Source organism: Orycteropus afer, unplaced genomic scaffold (assembly GCF_000298275.1).
Source record: "Orycteropus afer afer isolate SDZICR_OR568_19922 unplaced genomic scaffold, OryAfe1.0 scaffold00113, whole genome shotgun sequence".
In the NCBI taxonomy this organism is placed as follows: domain Eukaryota; kingdom Metazoa; phylum Chordata; class Mammalia; order Tubulidentata; family Orycteropodidae; genus Orycteropus; species Orycteropus afer.
The window spans coordinates 3,914,590-3,936,554 of record NW_006921700.1 but is presented as its reverse complement, the minus strand read 5'-3'; the positions used below and the strand labels follow the sequence as shown (position 1 = coordinate 3,936,554).

The window sequence follows — 21,965 nt, the reverse complement described above, 5'->3', positions numbered from 1 at the left end:
GCCTAAGGCATTTGACTGCTAACCAGAGGTTGGCAGTTCAAACCCACCAGCCACTCCATGGAAGGAAGATGGGGCAATCTATTCTATAAAGATGTACTGCCTTGGAAACCCAATGGGGTCGCTATGAGTCAGAATCAACTTGATGGCAGTGGGTTTGGTTTGGTTGATAGGTGTCTGGGTGATATGTTGTTGTTGTTGTTATGTGCCGTCAAGTCGGACCCAACTCATAGCAACCCCTCCTTGGATTTCCAAGGTAGTATCACTACAGAAGTAGATTGCCCCATCTTCCTTCCAAGGAGTGGCTGGAGGATTTGAACCACCAGCCTTCTGGTTAGCAGTCAAGTGCCTTAACCACTATGCTACCAGAGCTCCTCTGGGTGGTATAGACTAACCTAAATGTTGGTGGTTTGAACCACCCGGCACCAGTGCAGAAGAAAGGCCTGGCCATCTGCTTCCATAGAGATCACAGCCAAAAAAAAAAGGGGGGGGGGGGTTTGGGACAGTTCCAATCTGTGATGGGAGGCTCAGGAGCCAGAGCCTAAATTCCACTTTCATCTCAGATGAACCACCGATTGGACGATGTTTTGGTTTTCTAGTGCTACTCCTACAGACATACCACAAATGGGTGGATGGCTTTAACAAACAGGGATTTATTTTCTTACTTGTTTGGGAGGCTAAAGTCCAAGTTCAAAGTGCCAGGTCTCGGGGCTGGGTGAAAGCCCTTTAACCTTGGGCTTCAGCTCTGGCCTACTGGAGTTGGAGGTATCTTTTCACTCAGGCAGCTGCTGGCTGCTGAGGCTAACAAACCCAAGGTCAACAAGTAAATGGCACAGTCCCCAAAGTATCAAACCACACAGAAGGCCACTAATTCAAGTTCATTCACAGTCCCAAGATCAGCAGACAACAGAGCAAGGGTACTGAACGACAGCTACATGCAGGATTCAGACATTCCCAAAGCTTCTTATATACTGGAAGCAGACCACATCCCTAAGGCAGCTACTCAGCTCCTCCAGTAGATTCCAACAGTGTCATCATGGGGAATAACTACATCCAGCTGCCCAGCTGCTCAAAACCATGCCAAGACAAGTTGACACACAACTTAACTACCACAGAAGACAGCAGAAGGAAAGCCCAGGAGATGCTTCTAAGCCAAACAGCCCTGCAGAGCTCATTGTGCTCAGGTGCCCAGGCCTCACCTGGAAACTGACTCCCCTGGGTCCCAGCACAGGCATCAGGCGGTCATAGAGATATAAGAAGGAAATCTAAAGAAAGAAGACTGATTTTTGTACGTCCCCTGAAATGAGTCTCTTTTCTCGTTGTGGTTCATATGAAGCACACACACAGACATTGTGTTTGTGTGTGAGTGTGTACATATGCACACTTAGGTGGGTTCCAAGTATACGTGTTACACCCTTGTTCTGGTTACCTAGTGCCATTCTGACAAGATACACCACAAATGGGATGGCCTTGACAAACAGGAGTTTATTCTCTTACAGTTTGGAGGTTTTAAGTCCAAGTTCAAAGTGCCAAGCTCTAGGGGCTGGGTGAAAACCCCTCAGCCTGGGGCTTCAGCTCTGCCTCCAGCTCCCAGCCCACTGAAGCCAGAGGCTTTTCTTCACTCAGACAGCTGCTGGCTGCTGAGGCTGCCAATCCTAAGTTTGACAAGTAAAAAGGCACAGTCCCGATGTTACCAAACCACACGACAGGCCATTAATTCAAGTCCACTCTAAGTCCCCAGGTCGGCAGAGCATGGCAGGCTGCTGAACAATGACACGGCTACATGCAGTGTCCAAGCGTGCCATAAGCTCGAGACTATTCCCAAGGCTTCTCCTTATATACAGGAAGCAGACCACATCCCAAAGGCAGCTACTCAGCTGCTTGTGGTAGATCCCACCATGCAGTTGATTGCCAGTCTCATCATGGGGAATAACTACCACCAGCTGCTCAGCCACTCAACCAGGCCCAGCCAAGCTGACACACAAATTTAACTGCCACAACCCCCAAGGCCGAGCAGGGTACAGGAAGCTTCTCATTGGGATTATGCTTTAAGTCTTTCTCCAAAACTGCATTTGGTGGCTACTACACCAAAAGCATGGAGAAGTCGAAGGATTGCGTGAGAGGCATGTAACCGCAGCTGGCACCAAGTCAGGAGTGGGGCCGGAGGTACTGGCTCAGAAGAGTCCCAGGGCAGCAGCTGCCCTTAGACTTGACCTTCCCAAACTCCACAGCCACATCTCCAGGTGGGGGCTCATCTACCTGACCCCCGCCTCCAGCCTGCCCATGCCCCTCCCCAGCTCCCGGTGTCTTAATGGGCCCCATCTCTTGCCCCCCAGACCTGCCACTCCTCCCTGAGAAAGTATCTACCATCATCTTGCTGGCAGTGCCAGTAAAGACCCGAGGCCATCTTGACTTATCCCCGCCCAGGAAGCTCCCACCGGGGCAACCTCCAGGGCAGCAACTCTTAGGGCCAGCCAACTCTTGAGTCTCTCTCCCCATGGCTCGTCTAGTCCAATGTCACCTTTCACCTGAACTACCCACCAGCCTCCAAACTGCTCAGCCTCATCCCCACTTTTATCCTTCACCCTCTTCCCTCTGCACCGTCCAGGCTCATAGGACTCTTTGTTTTGTTTTGTTTTGTTATTTTTATTGTGATTTGCGTGGAAGTTTGCAGAGCAGATTATTTTCCATACAACAGCTCGTACACATTTTGTTTCATGACAACTGCAATTCCCCACAATGTAACAGCTCTCTTCCCACTTCCTCCCCATAGTTACCTCTTCCCTGTGTCCCTCTTTCTATGCATTCCTGCCCCCTCAGCTATTTCCCTGTGCAAACACTGCTTGTGTTCTCCCATGATTGATAACTCTAAGGAGTGTATCTACCTGATGTAAATATTCACCCCATATGCCTGCCTATTGTTTGGCTGGAAGCCACGGGTTGTTTGTGTTGTTGTTATATGCCGTCGAGTCGGACCCGACTCATAGCGACCCTTCCTTGGGTTTCCGAGGCAGTATCACTACGGAAGTATATTGCTCCATCTTCCTTCCGAGGAGTGGCTGGTGGGTTTGAACTGCCACCTTCTGATTAGCAGTCAAGTGCCTTAGACACTATGCTACCAGAGCTCCATGGGAGTGAGTTCAATTCTAGACCTGAAAGGTAACTAGCGGCCATAGTCTCAGGGGTCTCACCAGGCTCTATCAGACCAGTAAGCCTGGACTTTTTATGTTTTCAAGCTTTGATCCACATTGTTCTCCCACTCTATCCAGGATCTCCTGCACTGATCCCTTTCTGAGTGGTTGACAGTGGTAACCAGGCACCATCTAGTTCATCTGGTTCATGCTTATATAGGCTGAGGATCGCATGGTCTGCTAGTCCCTTGGACTAACGGTTTCCATGAGTTTTTTGTTTTCTTCAGTATTCTTTGCTGTGGACAAGGACAGACCCATTGTTGTATCTAGATGTAGGCTCATAGGCTGTTGAGGTTAATCTTTTTACTGCCAGGAAAGTTCTTCCTTCCCTCCTTCTCCTGGTCCTTTCAGCTTAGAGGTCTCTTCCCAGAAAGCTTCCATACACATACAAGGGAGACCACTTTCTCCTGTCACCAACCCCCACAACACCTTTGTTCTGTGAAGACTACAGCTAACCTAGTAATAAGCCAACAGTTACTGACCTAAGTTTACCAGGTGCCAGATACTATTCAAAACATATTGCAGAGATTGTTTTATTTAATCCTCACAAAAACCCTCTGAGGGAAGTAATAGCACTGTCCCCGCTTTACAGATGAGGAAACTGAGACCCAGAGGAGTTAACTTGTGCAACATGATTCATGGCTGACCTGGTCAGGATTAGAACCAGGCCATCTCGCTTCCAATCACTGATCTCCTTGTTCAGTATCTGGTTTCCCTGCTAGATTGATAGTTCTATGAGGACAGGATCATGCCTCTTTGTTGAGTGAATGAATAAATAAATGAGTAAGTGAATGAAAAAGACTCCCTGAAGAATGAGGAAATGGGACTTGTATGTCACTGGGGAGGGAAGGTCGGTAGAGCTGCATTGTGGAGGACCGAGAAGCCCCTCTGAGTGGCTTCAGCCTAGCCAGTGCATTTTCAAATCTCTTCTCAGAGGGCTAGCCAGCTGCACACAAGGTCCTATGTGGCCAGCATAAGGAAAAACTCATCTAGGTAGAACCTAGCCTCGACCTAGAACTAGGTAGAACCAACCAATTGCCCTTAGCTGTGAGTCTAGAACCTTCTGGGTACCCAGGTCAGGGAAGGCTTCTCGGTGGAGGAGGGCCTTGTAATCAGCCTATATGGCAAGTAGACCTGAGGTGGGAAATGGCACGTTCAGGAAAGGGAATGACAACCACAAGCTGGAGGCAGATAAGGACAAGACATATGCACAGACCTGTGAACAGATGCCTTTGGCTGGAGCAGGGATGTGTAAAGGGGAAGGAAGTGGGATGGAGGGCCCAGGGATGGAGGCGGGCCAGTGAGCAGCCGAATGCCAGACTGAGGTCTTTATCCCCTTGTAGCCTGGTTAGTTGACCACAGTTAGAATGCCTGGGTGATACCTAACATTGACTCACATGCTCATTCATCCAAAAAGATCATCTCAATTTAGAAAACGAGTTGTCCCATTATTAAAATTTGTATTCTGCTAAGAGTAAAGCTTTAAAACCAAACAAACTTCCAGGTGCCAATTAAATACTCTTATCTCCAACCTTAGAGTTGGCAAAAAGGACTTAGTGAATCCTTTTTCATTCCCAGGCAGCCCTTTGCTCAGCCCAGAAGTGTCTGGCCTTCCATTGGGTGGCTGCTCCTCTTCGTACAAATGCTAATCACACATGTAGCACAGCCTTATTATTCTCTGAACATGAACAGAGCCTTATTGTCCCAGGCCCAGCTGACCCTGCCCAGTTGGTCCTCGGTTACTGCCTTACACCCAAACCCACCTGCAGAAAGGGTGTTGGCGGCAGTGTCTTCTTCCAGTCTCCTCTAACTGCACAAAGGGGGGCAGACAGAATCACCATCAGCAGCATCAGCCCAAGGCTGATGCCTATGAGGCAGAGGTCAGACATACCTCTACCCTGAAAACTTTTCACCAATTCTGACACCAACTGTCCCCCCCGTGGTACTCTACTTCTCTGCTGGGTTGGCTAAGTCATTGATATGGCCACACAGAACTCACAGACAATACTTATGATTATGGGCTTTATTAGGGAAGTAACAGGTTACAATTCAGGTTCAGGAATGCTCTCAGGATAGAATTCTTCAATCAGGACAGTCTCCCCTCAGCCGTGCCCACAAGCGTGCCTCTCTTTGCCCCTTGGCTTCTTGGCCTGGCCTCTGCCCCAGTTGCACAAGTGTTACAAAGCTCTTTTAGCTTTGCCGATAGGTTTACCCCACTCCACCAGCAAGCCTCTTGCCCAAAGGCACTCAGCTTTCTCACTCCGTGGGCCGGCAAGCCCACCACTCTGTCTCGTGCTGGTCTCTTGGTTCTGCTGCCCTTGCTGCTGCCATCTTTCTGCCAAGGAGATCCAGTGCAGGGATCTCAGGTCCTAGGATGCGTTCACACTCCTCTTCTGGGTGCTCTTTCTTGATGGTAGTGAGTTCCCCCTTTTCTGCCTCTAGGATGGCTCATTTTAAGCCTAGCAGAAAGACAAAACTGACCAATCCCCACGTTAGAGTTCCATACACCTTATTTGCATGGTCCCACCCCCACAAGGGCATCACATACCTTATTTACATTACTGACAAGCTTTCCAATCCCCTTGGTGGGCCACAAGCACCTCACATTTGCATAATTCCACCCAGTCATCTGGTGCGAGTCACACAGACCATGAGCAGAAGAGCCATATTAAGTAATCCACTGTACCACACCACCACAGGACAAGCCCAGCTCCTCACCGGAGGGACAGCCTCCAGCCCAGCTTCTGTGATGTGGCTTCACACTCCACCCCCAGATGACTGGCACCTCTGTGTGGAACCTGACTACTGCAGACCTTTATTCTTAAATACGTCATGCACAGACTGTCATACAGAAGGGGACAGAGTCTAAGTAAAGGTTTCTTCAAAATTGCATGCTCGGGAGCCAGTGTGCCCGTTCTCCATTTCCTCCAGGCCCTTGTTGGCTACTTCTGCCCTTCCCCACTCACATATCATATGAGGTAACAACCTCCTGCATGTAGGAGGAATGCCTGGTTAACTTGGGTGCACCACAAAGAACCTTCTAAGATGCTCAGGGGAAAGTGGGTTGGCACAGCCCTGCAGAAAGCCCTCTGCCCTGAGTGGTGAGCAGACAAGGCCTGTAGGCTGGACTCCATCGCTGTCCATCTGGGAGGCCCTCCCTCACAGGCAGGAGTGTCACCCTCTGGCAGTGCAGTGTCACTCACATACTGCAGGGACACGGGCTACTCTGGCCCTTTCTGTCCACAGTTGCCTTTGCAACACCCTTCTTTCTAATTAAGCGTGCTTGTCTGGCTGCATGAAAGGAGACATCTTGCAGCCCCAGGAGGCGTGTGTCTTCCCTGAGCTACAAATGAGCCCTGCACGTTCTGATGAACCAGAAAGAGAGCAGGAGGCGGTGGGTGTGGAGGGGAGACCTTGCTCAGTGCCCTTCTTGCCCCTGGGGCTCACAAGGACTTGGGTGGCCAGACATCGGCTTGGCCGCCCCTGGGAAGCTTCCCCAGAGGAGGAAAGGGCTGTTTCGCAACCGAGGCCGGGCACTCGGAGGCGCCTGTCAGCCGCTGGCATGCGACTTGGCCTGTTAGGAAATCAAGGAGACGCTTTGTCTGCTTTCCAGCAGGCGCCACTTCTTGCTTTCCACTGCTTTGCTCAATTCGAGGAGCTGGCTGCAGGGCCGGGCGGCGGGTGGGCGGGCGGGCGGGCGCCCTCGGCCACAGGCCTGGTGCCCGGGAAGCGCTTTTGCTCCAGCTACTGTTATCACGGGGGGCCCAGGCCTGGCCTCAGAGCCAGCGCTGATAAGGCAGCCAGCCACGGCCTATCGTGACCATCTTGGTGGGAGGCAAACTGACTCTCAGGGAAGGATTCCAGACGGCTTCCTTCTTGGGTTGAGCTCTAGCGCCCTTATCTCCTTTCCTGCCAGGCGGGGACTCCTCACTTCTCACACACAAAAGAAAACCCCACCCAAGACACCCAGCACCCTCTGGAAGAATTAAGTCTCCCTGGTTATCAGAGTGAGGTGCTCTGGTGGCACTGTAGGTAAGGCAGTGGGCTGCTAACCCAAAGGTCGGCACGTTCAAATCCACCAGCCGCTCCTCAGGAGAAAGATGAGACTATTTGCTTCTGTAAAGATTTACAGCCTTGGAAAGCCTGTGGGGGTCGGTGTGACTGGATGTGGACTTGATGGCAGTGGGTTTGGTTTTTGGTTTGGTTATCAGAGTCCCTGGGTGGTGCAAATGGTTAATGCACTGAGCTGCTGACCAAAATGTGAGAGGTTCAAATCTGCACAGTCGTGCCTTGGAAGAAAGGCCTGGTGATCTACTTCCAAAAAAATCAGCCATTGAAAACCCTGTGGAGCACAGTTCTTCTCTGACACTCATGGGGTCGCCATGAGTCAGAATGGACTCCATGCACCTGACACATGGTCAAGGGATCAATAAGTACATGTTGAGCTGATAGTAAATAATATTTAGTACTGAAAGTAAGGAGTGGGTGAGAAGAGCTGCCCAAGAGACCTCGGTGGCTGCTTTGAAAGCTCCTTGGAGCTGTCATCCAATTGAGACAGATGAACAACAACCCAGAAGTGGGCTAGAGGCCAGTCACAAGGCTCAGGCCACAGGGGCCATGGGAATAAGGACAGGAGGAGCTGTCATGGACTGAGTAGACCAGAAGAGGCGGTGTTTGTGAATGAGGATAAGGACGTGTTGCCCACCCCTTTCTTTGATCGTCCTGCAGCCCATGTGGTAGGCAGGCCAGAGTGTTACCCCATTTCACAGACAGGGAAAATCAAGGCCCCAAGAGGCCAACGGATTGCAGTTTACAAAAGGCAGCAACAAGAGGTGAAAGTAGGACGTGAACCGAACAACCCCCACCTCTTTCCCAGGCTCGGCGTTCTGCAGAATAACCAGGGAGACATTCAGACCCGCTGCTGGAGGCAGGGGTCTGGCCGAGTTGACCTCTCCAAGTCTTGTTCCAGCTCAGCAGTCCCTGGTTCTCTAGGCGAGTTGCTATGGGAACTATAACTTTGAATTTCCTGGCTCTGGGGCTGTGAAAATCACAACCTGAACCTTCCGTTGATGTGGGTTTCTCGATTAATTTCCTGTTTGATTGTTTACTTTAGAGAGTGGAAAATGCCTTTGCAGGCAGCTAGTTCCCTTCACCCAGACTCTTATCACACCCCTCCCTGCAAAGCCGGCAAGGTCAAGTGCAGGCCTCAGGTGGGCGGGGAGCCTGGGCCAGGCTGGGGAGAAAACTAAGCCAGGGCAGATGGCAGCTGGAGCCCCTGCCATGCCCTTTGCCTGTGTGCCCGCCTGGGGTCCCACACTGGTGGGACCCAGGGTAGACCTCTGTGTTCAGAGAGGCCAGTCCTTCTGAGGGAGCCCCAGCCTGACCCCAGGCAGCCCAACCCCTCCCCCGTGGAGCTGATTTGTGCTGAGTCAGACATAAACAGAGTCATTCCTGGTGAGCAGGGAGGCTGACGGTCCACGGGGGTCCTTCTCCCCTTAGTGCCAAGCTTGGCAAGTAACTGCTTCTCTGTCTGTTCCTCCTCCAACCGCTTTCCCCAGGGCCCCCACCACACGAGCAGAGAGCTAGGAGAACGCGTGCTCAGTTACCTTAATTCCACCTCTTTCCCTGCCTGGTCCTTCTTGGAAGGCGGTTAGCCTGACAGGTTCAGGTGAGGCCCCAGCAAAGGTGTCCAGCACTGCCTGCCCTCACTAAGAGCAGGGGTGCTTGGCAGTCTTAGAGCCCTTCACCCCAGCCCGAATGGGGTCTGCCCAACCCCTCTTTATAAATGGAAGCTCTAAGTCAGAGGAAGGAGAGGTGGGAATAGGCCAGAGGTCTCCTGATGCTAACAGCAGAGCCATGATGGGGCTGAGGCTCTCGACCCCATGCCAGGACCCCTTTCAGGGCGAAAAGGGAAAGCAGCTTGCCCTACAGGTTGGGAGCTGGTCAGGTGTCAATCTTGTCCCCAAGCCTGCAGTCCCACTTCCTTTGTCTGGGTGAGTGTATTATATAATGTCCAAATTAGGACACCTGAGAGAGCAGAGGGAGCCCTCTTAATAACTGCAGGTGAAAAGCGAAACCACCCCAGGCAGACTGGGACGTGTGGCCACCCCACCCGCTGACTTCTCCCCACTCCCCTAATCGCCTTATGCACTTCCCTGTGGAGCAGTAGCTAAGTCGTCTTGACTTTGGAGTCAGGCTGGACCTGGGTTCAAATTCCACTCTTCTACTTATTTGTGTGTCCCTAGGGAAGTCACTTCACCTCTCTGTGTCTCTGTTTTTACACTTATAAAATGAGGCTAGTTAAGATGATATCTTATTCAGATATATTGTTGCAAAGAAAAAATGAGTTTTAAAATGTGCACAAAGCTCAGGACTTGGCACCTGGAGCAAGCACTCAAAAACATAAGCTGGTTGCAAGTGGCCATCTAGATGCAGTGATGGGTCTCACAGGAGCAAGGAATAATGAAGAAAACCAAAGACACATGGAAACTTTGGCCCAAGGGACGAGTGGAACCTCAGCCTGTATGAACATGACACCAGAAGAAGTAGATGGTACCCAGCTACCACTATCAACCACTCGGAAAGGGATCAGTGCAGGAGATCCTGAATAAAGTGGCAGAACAATGTGGAACAAAACTCAAAATAATGAAAAAGACCAGGTTAATGGTCTGATAGAGACTGGTGACACCCTCGAGACTATGGCCCCCAGTTCAGGCCGTACAGAGTGGCGACAGTAAATGTCACACGGGGGAATGTTCCATCCTACAGCTGGCCCCATGGGGTGGAAATATAATCTGGGCTCAGAGCAGACACTGGATCCTTCTGCAGAAGACAGGAGCCACTGCTTGGAATTGAACTTTAGGCCTGGAACTGAACTCACTCCCGTGGCTTCCAGCCAAACAAAAGACAGGCGTATGGGGTGAACATTTACACTAGGTAGATACACTCCTTAGAACGATCGTGAGAGAACAGAAGGGCAGTGTTTGCACACAGAGATAGCGCAGGGGGCAGGAATGCATAGGAAAGAAGGACACAGAACGAGATAATTGCCGGGAGGAAGTGTTAAGAGAGCTGTTAGATTGTGGGGATTGCAGTCAATGTCTTGAAACAAAATGGGTATGAAACTGCTATATGGAAAATGAATTTGCTGTGTAAACTTTCACCCAAATCACAATAAAAATTTGAAAAAAAAAATAGTAAGCTAGTTATGACTGAGAGACAGGAAGGCATTGCTAACCATCAGAAAGCCCCACTTTTTATGGTTTTTGGCTTTTTTTAAATAATTCATATTTTGTTGTTGTTACTGAGAATATACGTAGCAGAACATAACACCCAATTCAGCAGTATCTATATGTACAATTCAGTGACATTGATTATGTTCTTCAAATCGTGCTACAGCCCTCCCCCTTCTTTTGTGAGTGGTTCCTCCCCATGAGTATAAACCCACTGCCCCCTAAGGTTCCTGTCGAATCTTCCCCATTGCTGTTGTCAATTGGATCCCATATAGACAGATCTTTAAAACAGGAGGCCACTCTTCAAAGGCTTGAGTTGGAATCGACTCCATAGCAGTGGGTTTGGTTTGAGTTCCTGGTTCTCTTGGAAGGTAAAGCTTCAGAGCTGCCTTGGACATTTTCTGTTGACTCTTTAGGAAGACGTGGGGGTAGTGGACACAAAAGGAGCCACGGAGAGGACAGGCAAAGCTTCTAGAAGGGATGAGAAGGGCACTAATGGAGAAGCTGAATGGTGCTGACAGCGGACACGGCCAGCTTCCCATGTGTCTCAAAACCCCGACTCCAGGGTCCTGGGAACTCCTGGCTTCAGGGCCTGTGAACAGACCCCCTCCTGTCCAGGCTGGGGCCCCCAAGGAGCAGTGGCTCCTGTCTTCTGCAGAAGGATCCAGTGTCTGCTCTGAGCCCAGATTATATTTCCACCCCGTAGGGCCAGCTGTAGGATGGAGCATTCCCCCATGTGACATTTACTGTCGCCACTTTGTACGGGGAGGTTTGCAAGCTCGGCAGGAAGGAGGCTAATTATTCCCTCCGGGGCGCCTCATCCACAGTTAGGGTGCCGGCCGCCTGCCCGCCTTAGTGAGCAGGGCTGGCAGCCAGACCACAGGGCACAGGCCTGGACTGAAGTGCAGAGCAGAGCCATGAATCTCCTTGACATCTGACGGTGGCCGCCCAGTCCAGCTCCTATCTCCTTATTAGGCTTGTGGAAAAGTGACATTTGGGGCAAATTTCCCTCTCCCAAGGATGTCTGAAACACGGTCAAGCCCAAGGTGATAATGATAAGGAGGAAGTATAAAGCAATACTGATCTCCGCTGCACTGGCAGGCTGGCTGACCGGGCATTTGCATACTTAGCTCCATCCATAGCCACCCTGGCCCGTCTTCCCATCTTAGAGGACCGACAGCCCTTCTTGCTGCTTTACTTTTTATTGTGATTTGGATGAAAGTGTACAGAACACATTGGTTTTCCATCCAACAGGTCATCTACGTGTGGATTCATGACACTGATCGCAATTTCCGCAATGTCACGGCACCCTTCCCTACTTCCTCCCAGTGCCTACCATTTCCCATTCGTCCTTCCTTCCTGTCCTTTCCTCCCTTCTGAGCTTTATCCCTGGGCAAACGCATCTCCTGTGGTTGGTTGTTCTAGGGCATGCGTATCTCCCTGGTGTTGTTATTCAGCTTATAGGCCTGTCTAGTGTTTGGGCTTTCTTCTGAGGCACCTCGGGTTGGGTTTGAACTGCCAACCTTTCAGCTCGCAGCGAAGCGCTTGCCCGTTTACACCCCTCATGGACTTTCCACTGCCATGTTTACATGTGCTGCAGTCCCCTCTGCTTTAAGAACCCACCCCTCAACCCTGTGCTGATCTCCTCTTAGCACTCTACCTTTCTTCTCTTCTTCTTCTTCTTTTTTTTTTTTTTAATTTTTTGTTGGGATTTGGGTGCAAATTTACAAAACAGATTCATTTTACTCTCAACAGTTCATACATATTTTGTTTCATGGCACTGATTACAATCCCAGCAGTGAACAGCTCTCCTCCCATTTCCGCCCTGTAACTACCCCTTCCCGGTGTCCTTCTCATCTATGCATTCCTGTCTCTCCAGCTTTCCCCCTATGCAATGCGGCCCTTCTGATCTCTCTTGGTTGATTGAGCTAAGAGGTGCATCTCCCTGGGGTAGGTGTTCTGCTCATAGCCCTTCCTACTGTTTGGCTGAGAGCTAAGTGAGTCTAGTTCCAAACCCAAAGGATAACCCGGGGCCATAGTCTCGGGGGTTTCACCAGTCTCTATCTAACCAGTAATTCGGGTCATTTTTGTGTTTTTGAATTTTGTTCTACATTTTCCCTCCCACTCTATCTGGGATCTCCAATGTTGATCTCTTTCTGAGTGGTTGGCACTGGTAGCCAGGTACTATCTAGTTCTTTGGGTCTCACGGTCATGAAGGCTGAGGTTCTGGTGGTCCATTGGTCCCATGGACTAACTGTTTCCATATGACTTTGATTTCTTTACTCTTCTTTGCTCCTTTGTTTGACTTCATAGGAATAGGCCTTGGGCTATTGATAGTGATTCTGTCTTCCTCTTGTGAAGTAGAGGAGATCAGAAGATCCTTACCCCATGCCCTTTTTGCACCCCCTACTAAACTGGAAGTTACAAGTCTTATTCTTCTTGTTATCCCTATACTTACACAATGTTTAACACATAGTAGGGGTCTTATGAATGTTGAAAGGATAAATAATAAAGAAATATTGTAGGTAGATGGATGGCTTGATAGATGAGTAAGTGATGACTAGATGGTTGGATAGGTGCTTGGAAGGTTGGATACATGTCTGTGTGAGTGGATGGAAGAATGGATGGATGAATAGACGCATAGGTGGTTGACTAGAGGGGTTAAGGGGTTGGCGGGTGAGTAGGTGGGTGTGTGGTTGGGTAGATGGATAAATAGATGGTAGTCAATAGGATGAATAGGAAAAATTATTCTGATTATGTGAAGGTCCAGATTGATTATTGCCACCAGTGAATAGAATTCAGAAATATGAGCTCTAACCACCAAGATAAAGATTAGCTAATCTAGGAGAAATTAAAATCCTTCTCCAAGGGAGAGGATACTGACCTAGGAGCCTGGTACCTTCTAGTTCTACTCAGACTAGCTGTCTGGCTTGAGCAAGCCACTTAACTACCGAATCTCTGTTTCTCTGTCTATTAAGTAGAGATAGCAATGCCCGTGGCCTTTGCCTGTCTCCACAGAAGTGTCATAAGGGTAAATTACATGGTACATAAAAAGTGGTGAAATCTTCAGGGGAGATACGTGTTTGTAAAGATCTCAATTTAATCACAGTAATAACACCTTGCATTTGAATCGAGCTTGGCACTTTTCAAAGTTCTTTTACATTATCTCACACTTGACTCTCACAACAATTCTGGGCAGGTATTATTATCCCTATTCTCAGCTGAGGAAACTGAGGTGCTTAATGATTAAGGGCTATGCCTGGGGTTACTGTTTAGTGACTAGAAGGTCTCCTGACTCTAAGCCTGCTGCACATCCTTAATGACAGCCTTCCCAGTAGATTATCTCCTTCCTTGCTGCCCTGAACAGAGAACCAGAAGTAATGTACCTTCTTCTTGATGACTCAAGGTCATTACCATGAGCATCAGTTCCTGTGTTGTCCTCTAGACTTAGCTGAAGACGCAGATCCAGATCCAGCAGGGGTGCAGGGTGGAGGTGCCCTGACTCAGGCCCCGAGGGACACTCTTGAGATGTAGGTGCCCATGGCCAGCTCCCCACCTCCACCCCATCCGCACCTTTCTAGACCGTGTGCCATGTCAGGGTTGTCTCAACTGGCTCCTCCTCATTCTTCTCCCTGTCCCTTTTCTCTCCGCTGTCCAAGTCTGTGCCCATCACTGTGGCTTCCTCTGCCACTCCAGACCTCTGCTTCTCTCTCTCTCTGCTCTTCTTTCTTCTGTCTCTTCTGGCCTGGGATTTCTTCCACACTTTCAGCTTTTTTTTTTTTTTATTATTATTATTTTTGCCACTAGACCTGCCCTTCTCTAGATCCAGTCCCAGTCAGAGCTCTCTGGCTGTGCTCACCAGCAAAACAGCCACCCAAATGTGCCCTATAATCCCCAGGCTTTTCCCTCCATCCCCTCCCAAAGGAAGGAGACTCCTGAAGGCAGGGGCTGAGCCAAGGTGTTACTGTAGCTGCATTAGGGCTGCTTGGGTGTGTTCTACTGCTGGTGAGTTTAGGGGGTTAGGGTGGACAGGTCAGCCTGTCTCAGGGTGGCACTAACCCCTCACTAGAGTGCAAGGCAAGAAGTTGTGGGCTCCAGCCCTCACTCCTCTCCTGCACAGCAAAGTGGCTCCTAGGCCCTTCCATCAGCACTCAAGCTACAGCCTGGCTACACCCTGGGCACACCTTGGGCAGCATGCCTATGCCCTGTAGGCCTTCCCTGGGGACTCTAGGATGCACTCACCAGGCCACCTCCCTCCCTCATTGCTGTCCTGCCTCCTACAACGTTGGAGCACCTTGGCCTCACCCCCAGGGAGGATATGATGGGTGTGGCAACAACAAGTCTCTAGGAGAGACAATAGGACAGGAATGCATTAGCTTCCGAACAAACACTGTGCGGGGCTCGCACAATTGCCTTGGAGTCTCGTCCAAGAAACACATTTCAATGTTGGAGGGCGAGGGTAGCTTGGCCTGCCCCAGCCCGCCCACATCCCTTCTGTTCCAGAGACTTTGACAAGTGGGCTGCTTCCCACCAGCCCCCATGACCTCCATCCCTGCTTAGGCCTTCAACCCCAGCTTGGCCAGCCTTGCCTCCTCCTTGATGCAGCTCTTCCCCCAAAGGGTGGAGGCAGAAGAGAAGAGGGGTGGCCCCAACCACTCAGAGGGGGCCTGCTTTTGCCTCTTCTTGAGACTCTTCTTTGAGTTAAATAAAGCACTATCCCCAGAAGACCCCAAATGGAACCTAACATAAACAAGAGAGCTAGTTGATACCCTCTACATACCAGCAGGGATTACTTTATCCAGAAACTAGCTGCCCATAGGAAAGGAAACCCTGAAGAAATGGAATACCGAACATATGTTTTAACCAAAGGAAAGGACTAGGAAGATCCTGCCTTAAGGACACTGCTACAGAGGCAAGTCCATTCAGCATTCTTGGCAGGCCATTGGTCACACGGAGACACTGGGAACCTTCAAGGTGGCACTGGAAGGAGGACCTGTAGAGTTGTGGCAAGAGCTTGCCCTGGGTAAAGGCAGGCCAGCCTCTTGTTCTAACACAAAGAGCAGCAGATAGTTACTTCCTGGCTCTGAGTCAAGGCTGGGAAGGTTTTCCTCCCTGGTAAGACAGGAGGTGGGGGACATACTCCTTATAGACCCTTCAACACTAAGGGTGCTGCATCTACTCTCTAAGCTGGCAATGAGCACCCTTTGCCATGAGCCCAGAAGAGCTGGATGGTGCCTGGCTGCCATTACTGAATGTTTTGATAAAAGATTCTATAGAAAAATTCTGATCAAAAGAGGGGAAATGCAGAACAGAATTCCAAATTCTCCTGTACCCCAGACTTTCTGATGAACCCCTGAAACTTTTGCATTGAGATAATCTTTAAACCCTAAACCAAAAATATTCCCTGCATTCTTCTTTAAACGAAACAATAGTTTAACTTAATTAGTAAAGAATGTCTACCTTCAAAGTTATGGTAACCACCCTGAGGGAGGGAATGAATGGTTGGACCTGGGGGCTTAGGACCATGGTCACAGGGGATGTCAAGCTCAATTGGCATAACTTACTACACAAAAACATCATTCCACTTCCTACTTTGGTGAGTAGCGACTGGGATCTTAAAAGCTTGCAAGTGGCCATCTAAATGCAACAATGGGTCTCTCCTCATCCAGAGAAAAGAAGAATGAGGAAAACCAAAGATGCGTGGAAACAATTGGTACAAGGGACTAGTACACCATGCAATCTTCAGCCTACATGACCATGAGGCCAGATGAACTAGATGATGCCCAGCTACCATTGTCAACCACTCTGAAAGGGATCAGTGCAGAAGATCCTGGATAGAGTAGGAGAACAATGTGAAACAAAATTCAGAATCATGAAAAAGACCAGATTTGCTGGTCTGATAGAGCCTGATGAGACTCCGAAACTATGGCCCCTAGTTACCTTTCAGGTGTGGAATTGAATGAACTCCTCATTCAATTCAGTTAAGTGTTCTGGAATTCCCATTCTTCTCAATGTTATCCACAATTTGTTATGACCCACACAATCAAATGCTTTTGCATAGTCAAAACATATGTAAACATCTTTCTGGTATTCTTTACTCTGAGCCAAGATCCATCTGACATCAGCAATGATATCCCTTGTTCTATGTCCTCTTCTGAATCCAGCCTGCACCTCTGGAAGTTCTCTGTCAATATAACTGCTGCAACCGTTTTTGAATTATCTTCAGTAAGATTTTACTTGCATGCAATATTAATGATGTTGTTCGATACTTTCCACATTCTGTGGGATCACCTTTGTTTGGAATGGGTACAAATATGGATCTCTTCCAGTCAGTTGGGCAGGTAGCTGTCTTCCAAATCTCTTGGCATAACCGAGCGAGTGCCTCCAGTGGGGCATCCGTATGTTGAAATATCTCAGTGGGTATTCTGTCAATTCCTGGAGCCTTGTTTCTCACCAGTTCCCTCAGTGCAACTTTGACCTCTTCCCTCAATACCATTGGTTCTTGAACATATGCCACCTACTGAAATGGATTAAGATTGACCAGTTCTTTTTGGTACAGTGACTGTGTATTCCTTCCATCTTCTTTTGATGCTTCCTGTATCACTCAATATTTTTCCCATAGAATCTCTCAGTATTTTAACTCAAGGCTTAAATTTTTTCCTCAGTTCTTTCAGCTTGAGAAATGCTGAGCATGTTCTTCCCTTTTGGTTTTCTAACTTCAGGTCTTTGCATATTTCATTATAGTAATTGGCTTTGTCTGCATGAGCTACTCTTTGAAATCTTCTGTTCAGCTCTTTTATTTTGTCATTTCTTCCATTTGCTTTAGCTACTCTTCACTCAAGGGCAAGTTTCAGAATCTCTTCTGACATCTATTTTGGTCTTTTCTTTCTCGTATTTTTAATGACCTCTTGCTTTCTTCATGGATGATGCTGTTGATGTCATCCCACAATTCTTCTGTTTTTCAGTCATTGGTGTTCAATGCATCAAATCTATTCTTTAGATGGTCTCTAAATTCAGGAGGGATATATTCAAGATCATATTTTGGCTCTTGTGGAGTTGTTTTAATTGTCTTCAACTTCTAGTTGAACTTGCATATGAGCAGTTGATGGTCTGTTCCACAGTTAGCTCCTGGACTGGTTTTGGCTGAAGTTATTGAGCTTTTCCATTGCCTCTTGCAACAGATGTCAATCTGATTCCTGTGTGTTCCATCTGGTGAAGTCCACATGTACAGCTGCCGTTTGTGTTGTTGAAAAAGGTATTTGCAATGAATAAGTCGTTGGTCTTGCAAAATTCTATCATGTGATCTCCAGTGTTATTTCTGTCACCAAGGCCAAATTTTCCAACTACTGGTGATTCTTCTTTGTTTCCAATTTTTGCATTCCAATCACCAGTGATAAGCCGCACATCTTGATTGAATGTTTGGTCAATTTCAGACTGCAGAAGTTGATAAAAATCTTCAATTTCCTCATCTTTTGCTTTGGAGGTTGGTGCATAAATTTGAATAATAGTCATATTAACTGGTCTTCCTTGTAGGCATATGGATATTATCCTATCACTAACAGCATTGTACTTCAGAACAGATCTTGAAACATCTTCTGTGATGATGAATGCCACACCATTCCTCTTCAATTTGTCATTCCCAACATAGATCATATGGTTGTCTGATTCAAAATGGCCAAAACCTGTCTACTTCAGCTCACTAATGCCGAGGATATCAGTCTTTATGCGTTCCATTTCATTTTTGACAACTCCCAATTTTCCTAGATTCATACTTCATACGTTCCATGTTCCGATTATTAATGGATGTTCGCAGCTGTTTTTCCTCAATTTGGGTCATGACACATCAGCACATGGAGGTCCTGAAAGACTTACTTTATCCATATCATTAAGGTTGGTTCTACTCTAATGAGGCAGCTCTTTCCCTGTCCTATTTTGAGTGCCTTCCAACCCAAGGGGCTCCTCTTCCTGCACTGTGTCGGACAGTGTTTCCAAGCTATTCATAAAGTTGCCCAGTAATGTATCAGACCGTGTTTCTCTGGTATTCATAAGGTTTTCCCTGGCCAATTTTTAAGAAGCGGATGGTCTCCTTCTTCTTCCTAGTCTGTCTTAGTCTGTAAGCTGCATTGAAATCTGTGCACTATGTGCAACTCTGCTGGTGTCTGCAACACCAGTGACACAGCCTCAGGCCTCCTCACAGCAACGTATAAGCCTCATAGGACGACAAACTGACAGATAAGTTTGTCTCCCTTAGCTATTGGAAACTTCTACACCTTCCTCTTATCTAATTCCTACCTGAAACCTACCACTCTGTGGTCCCCAGCCACCACAGAGTGGCAGGTTTCAGCTAACTGCCCTTCAGGTCTGGAATTGAAGCCACTCCTATGGCTTCCAGCCAAACAAAAGACAGGCATATGAGCTGAACATTTACACTAGGTAGATACACTCCTTGGAGAAAACAATCATGGGAAAATAGAAGGGCTGTGTATGCACAGGGAGACAGCTCAGGGGCAGAGGTGCATGGAGGCAAGGACACAGGGAAGAGGTAACTATGGGGAGGAAGTGGGAAGGGAGCTGTTGCATTGTGGGAAATTGTAGTCAATGTCATGAAACAAGGTGTATGTGAGCTACTGTATGGAAAGTGAATTTGTTCTGTAAACTTTCACCCAAATCACAATAAATAAATAAGTAAAGTAACTATAAATCACTGATATTTAAAAAAAAAAAAAAAAAAGCAATTGGTTTATTTTTAAAAAAAATAAAAAGAGGAAGTACTGATACATGCTACAACATGGATGGACTTTGAAAATACTAGGCTACATGAAAGAAGCCAGTCCCAAAAGGCCACATGTTGTATGATTTCATTTATGTGAAATAGGAAAATCCATGGAAACAGAAAGTAGATTGGTGGTTGCCAGGGGACGGGCAGAGCAGAAGTTGGGACTGACTGCTAATGAACACAGGACTTCTCTTTGGGGTGATGAAAATATCTGGAATTAGATCATATGATGATTGTGCTAAAAACCATTGGTTGCATACTATACAACTGGAAATTTTATGTTATGCAAATTATATCTAAAAAAAAAAAAAAGTAGAGAGATTGAGAGACCAAAGACAGACAGGTTAAGGGACTGGACGGGGGTGTGGTCAGACCGGGCACCAAGCAATTCCAGCCCCTCAACAAGTCAGTGCAGTCATGGTTCTGAACGTGTTCAGTGCTGGGCCTGTGGCAGAGCATGTTTGAATCATGGGAGTCCTCCTCTGGCCAGGGCCCAGAGCACCTGAGACAAGGTCTGATCCTGCTGGAAGGCAGAGGAGCCACCAATAAGGAAGTCTTTGTTGTTGAGTGCCGTTGAGTCATTCCAACTCATAATGACCCCACGTTACAGAGTGGAACAGCCTTGGAGGGTTTTCCTGGCTATAGGAGCTCTGGTGGTATACTGGGTAAGGCATTTGGCTACTAACCAGAAGGTTGGCAGTTCAAACCTACCAGTTCCCCTACATAAGGAAGATGGGGCAATCTACTTCCATAAAGATTTACTGCCTCAGAAACCCAATGAGGGTTGCTGTGAGTTGGAACTGACTTGATGGCAGTGAGTTGAGTTTGAGTCTTTACAGAAGCCAGATCTGTCTCCTGTGGAGCCACTGGGTGGGTTCGAACCACCAGCCTTTCAGTTAGCAGCTAACTGCTTAATGCCTGTGCCACCAGGGCTCCCTGGAAAGTCTTTAGCTCATTTCATTTCCCTGAGGATTTTTGCTGACGACTTATCAACAGCTGATGATCCCAGCATACCTGCCATTGCTTTCAAACCAACCTGTGGCCTCTCTCTGCGAGCACCCCGAAGCCCAGTGGCCTGGCCAGGCCTGACCTGAGAGGCCATCCTGGGCCATCACAACAGCCCTCCAGCTACCCAGATCCCACGGGAGAAATCACTGGTTTCCTGGGGCAGTTTTCTTTCTGGCCTTTGTGGAGTCTCGCTCTGACCAGACCCTGGGACATGTTTGTTCACAAAAGCATCAGGCCTGGGTCTGGAATGAGGAGAGTGGGCTGGGGCCCTGTGCCAGGGGGCTGGGAGTCACAGAGCTGCCCCTGAGTGCTGCTGCCTGTCCCCTCTCTTCCACAGCTCTTGCAATCTCAGGATGTGAAGGAAGATGCTGTCCTCTGCTGCTCTATGGAGGTAAGTGTGGGGCTCACTGACCTCAGACCCAGGGCACCTCTTATCTCTTAAAATTGTGGGGGTACAAAGTGTTGTGGATACATCACAAGTCCAGGGAAAGGATTTGTGGAACTGAGCTGGTGGTGGATGGCTTCATGATGGACATGAACTTTGGGCATCCAGAACTGGCCACCCTAAGCCAGAGTAAGTGCTGATGGTGAGACCAGCCCCCACTGAGCAGACAGAGGGGGAACTGCCGGCTCTAGGAGGAGGATGAAGTTCTGACATCACCCACTTTTCCTCTGTCCCAAAGACCACCTTCTCCTTGGATCAGCCGCTCCACACAATGACTTAGGAGACTGTGCATGGCCCCCTGGTGATGACTGATGCTTGAGTCTCTCCCTGTTGGCACTATCTACTTCTAAATAGCCCCCTTGTCCTCAAGGTGCTGGCACTGGGATCTTTCTTCAGGAACTTTGCATTGGTCCAGCCACTGGGGCAAATCTTGGCCCTCTGAAAATAGCCCAGCATCATTCAGTGTGAAGGCCTCTCACCCTGGCTGCAAAGCCTGTCCCCACAGAGCCAGGAGGCCAGGAGTGCTGGGTCTATAGGACAGTCATTCAGTTCTTATGTTGGGCTCCAGCTGGGTACCCTACATGGGGCTGGGGCTGGGGCTGGGGCTGGGGGAGGTAGGGGAGGAGAAAGTGTGGTCCCTGCCCTCCGAGAGCTTCTGTTCTGGTAAAGAATAGATCTCCCTATCACACACACTCTCATACTCACACCATGGATGGGGCAGTGCAGAGGGTAAGTGTGGGCACAGAGCAGGCATCCCTGAAGGAGAGGTCAGGGTGAGTGGGGAGGTCAATGAAGGCTTGGTGAAGAAGGTAAAACTTTGGGAGATGGAAGGTCAGTCCAAGGGTGGGCCAAAATGGGGACTGAGACTATTTGTAGAGGACCTACAGGGCAGCTGGCTGAGGTCAACTGACCCAGAAAAATTGGGGCTCCTTCCCAACAGGGGCTTTTTGGGATTATTGGAGACCTCTCTTGAGGACAGACCCTATGTCTGGCTTTCTGTCCTCATTTATGTTTCTTTTCTTCTCTTTGTGTCACAAGTGTGCGTGGAGGTCAGTTCAGGGGCTGAGAGGTGAGGACTGGGGCAGGAGAGAAGGGGAGAGAGAGAAAAATGGGAGCCTTTACCCCTGCAATCAGGTCCCACATGGACACATGCAGGTAGACCTAAGTCATTTCCACAGTGACACCCCAGCACATGAAAGTTACACAGTCTGGCGGGGCAAGATGGCGGACTAGGCAGAAGGATTGCACAGACCCTCTTCAACAAAGAAAAGGGAAACCAATTAACACAGACACAGAAGATAATCTTGGACCCCTGA

At 48.7% G+C, this 21,965-nt stretch overlaps 1 protein-coding gene across 1 annotated transcript in view; it reads left to right on the top strand.

Annotated features, from left to right (window-relative positions):
• CTIF (cap binding complex dependent translation initiation factor) overlaps window positions 1-21,965 on the top strand; it is a 303,014-nt gene that overhangs the window by 272,521 nt on the left and 8,528 nt on the right. The window contains exon 10 of the mRNA XM_007943827.2: window positions 20,542-20,595. Coding sequence (XP_007942018.2) covers window positions 20,542-20,595 — 54 coding nt within the window. The remainder of the gene's footprint in view (window positions 1-20,541; window positions 20,596-21,965) is intronic.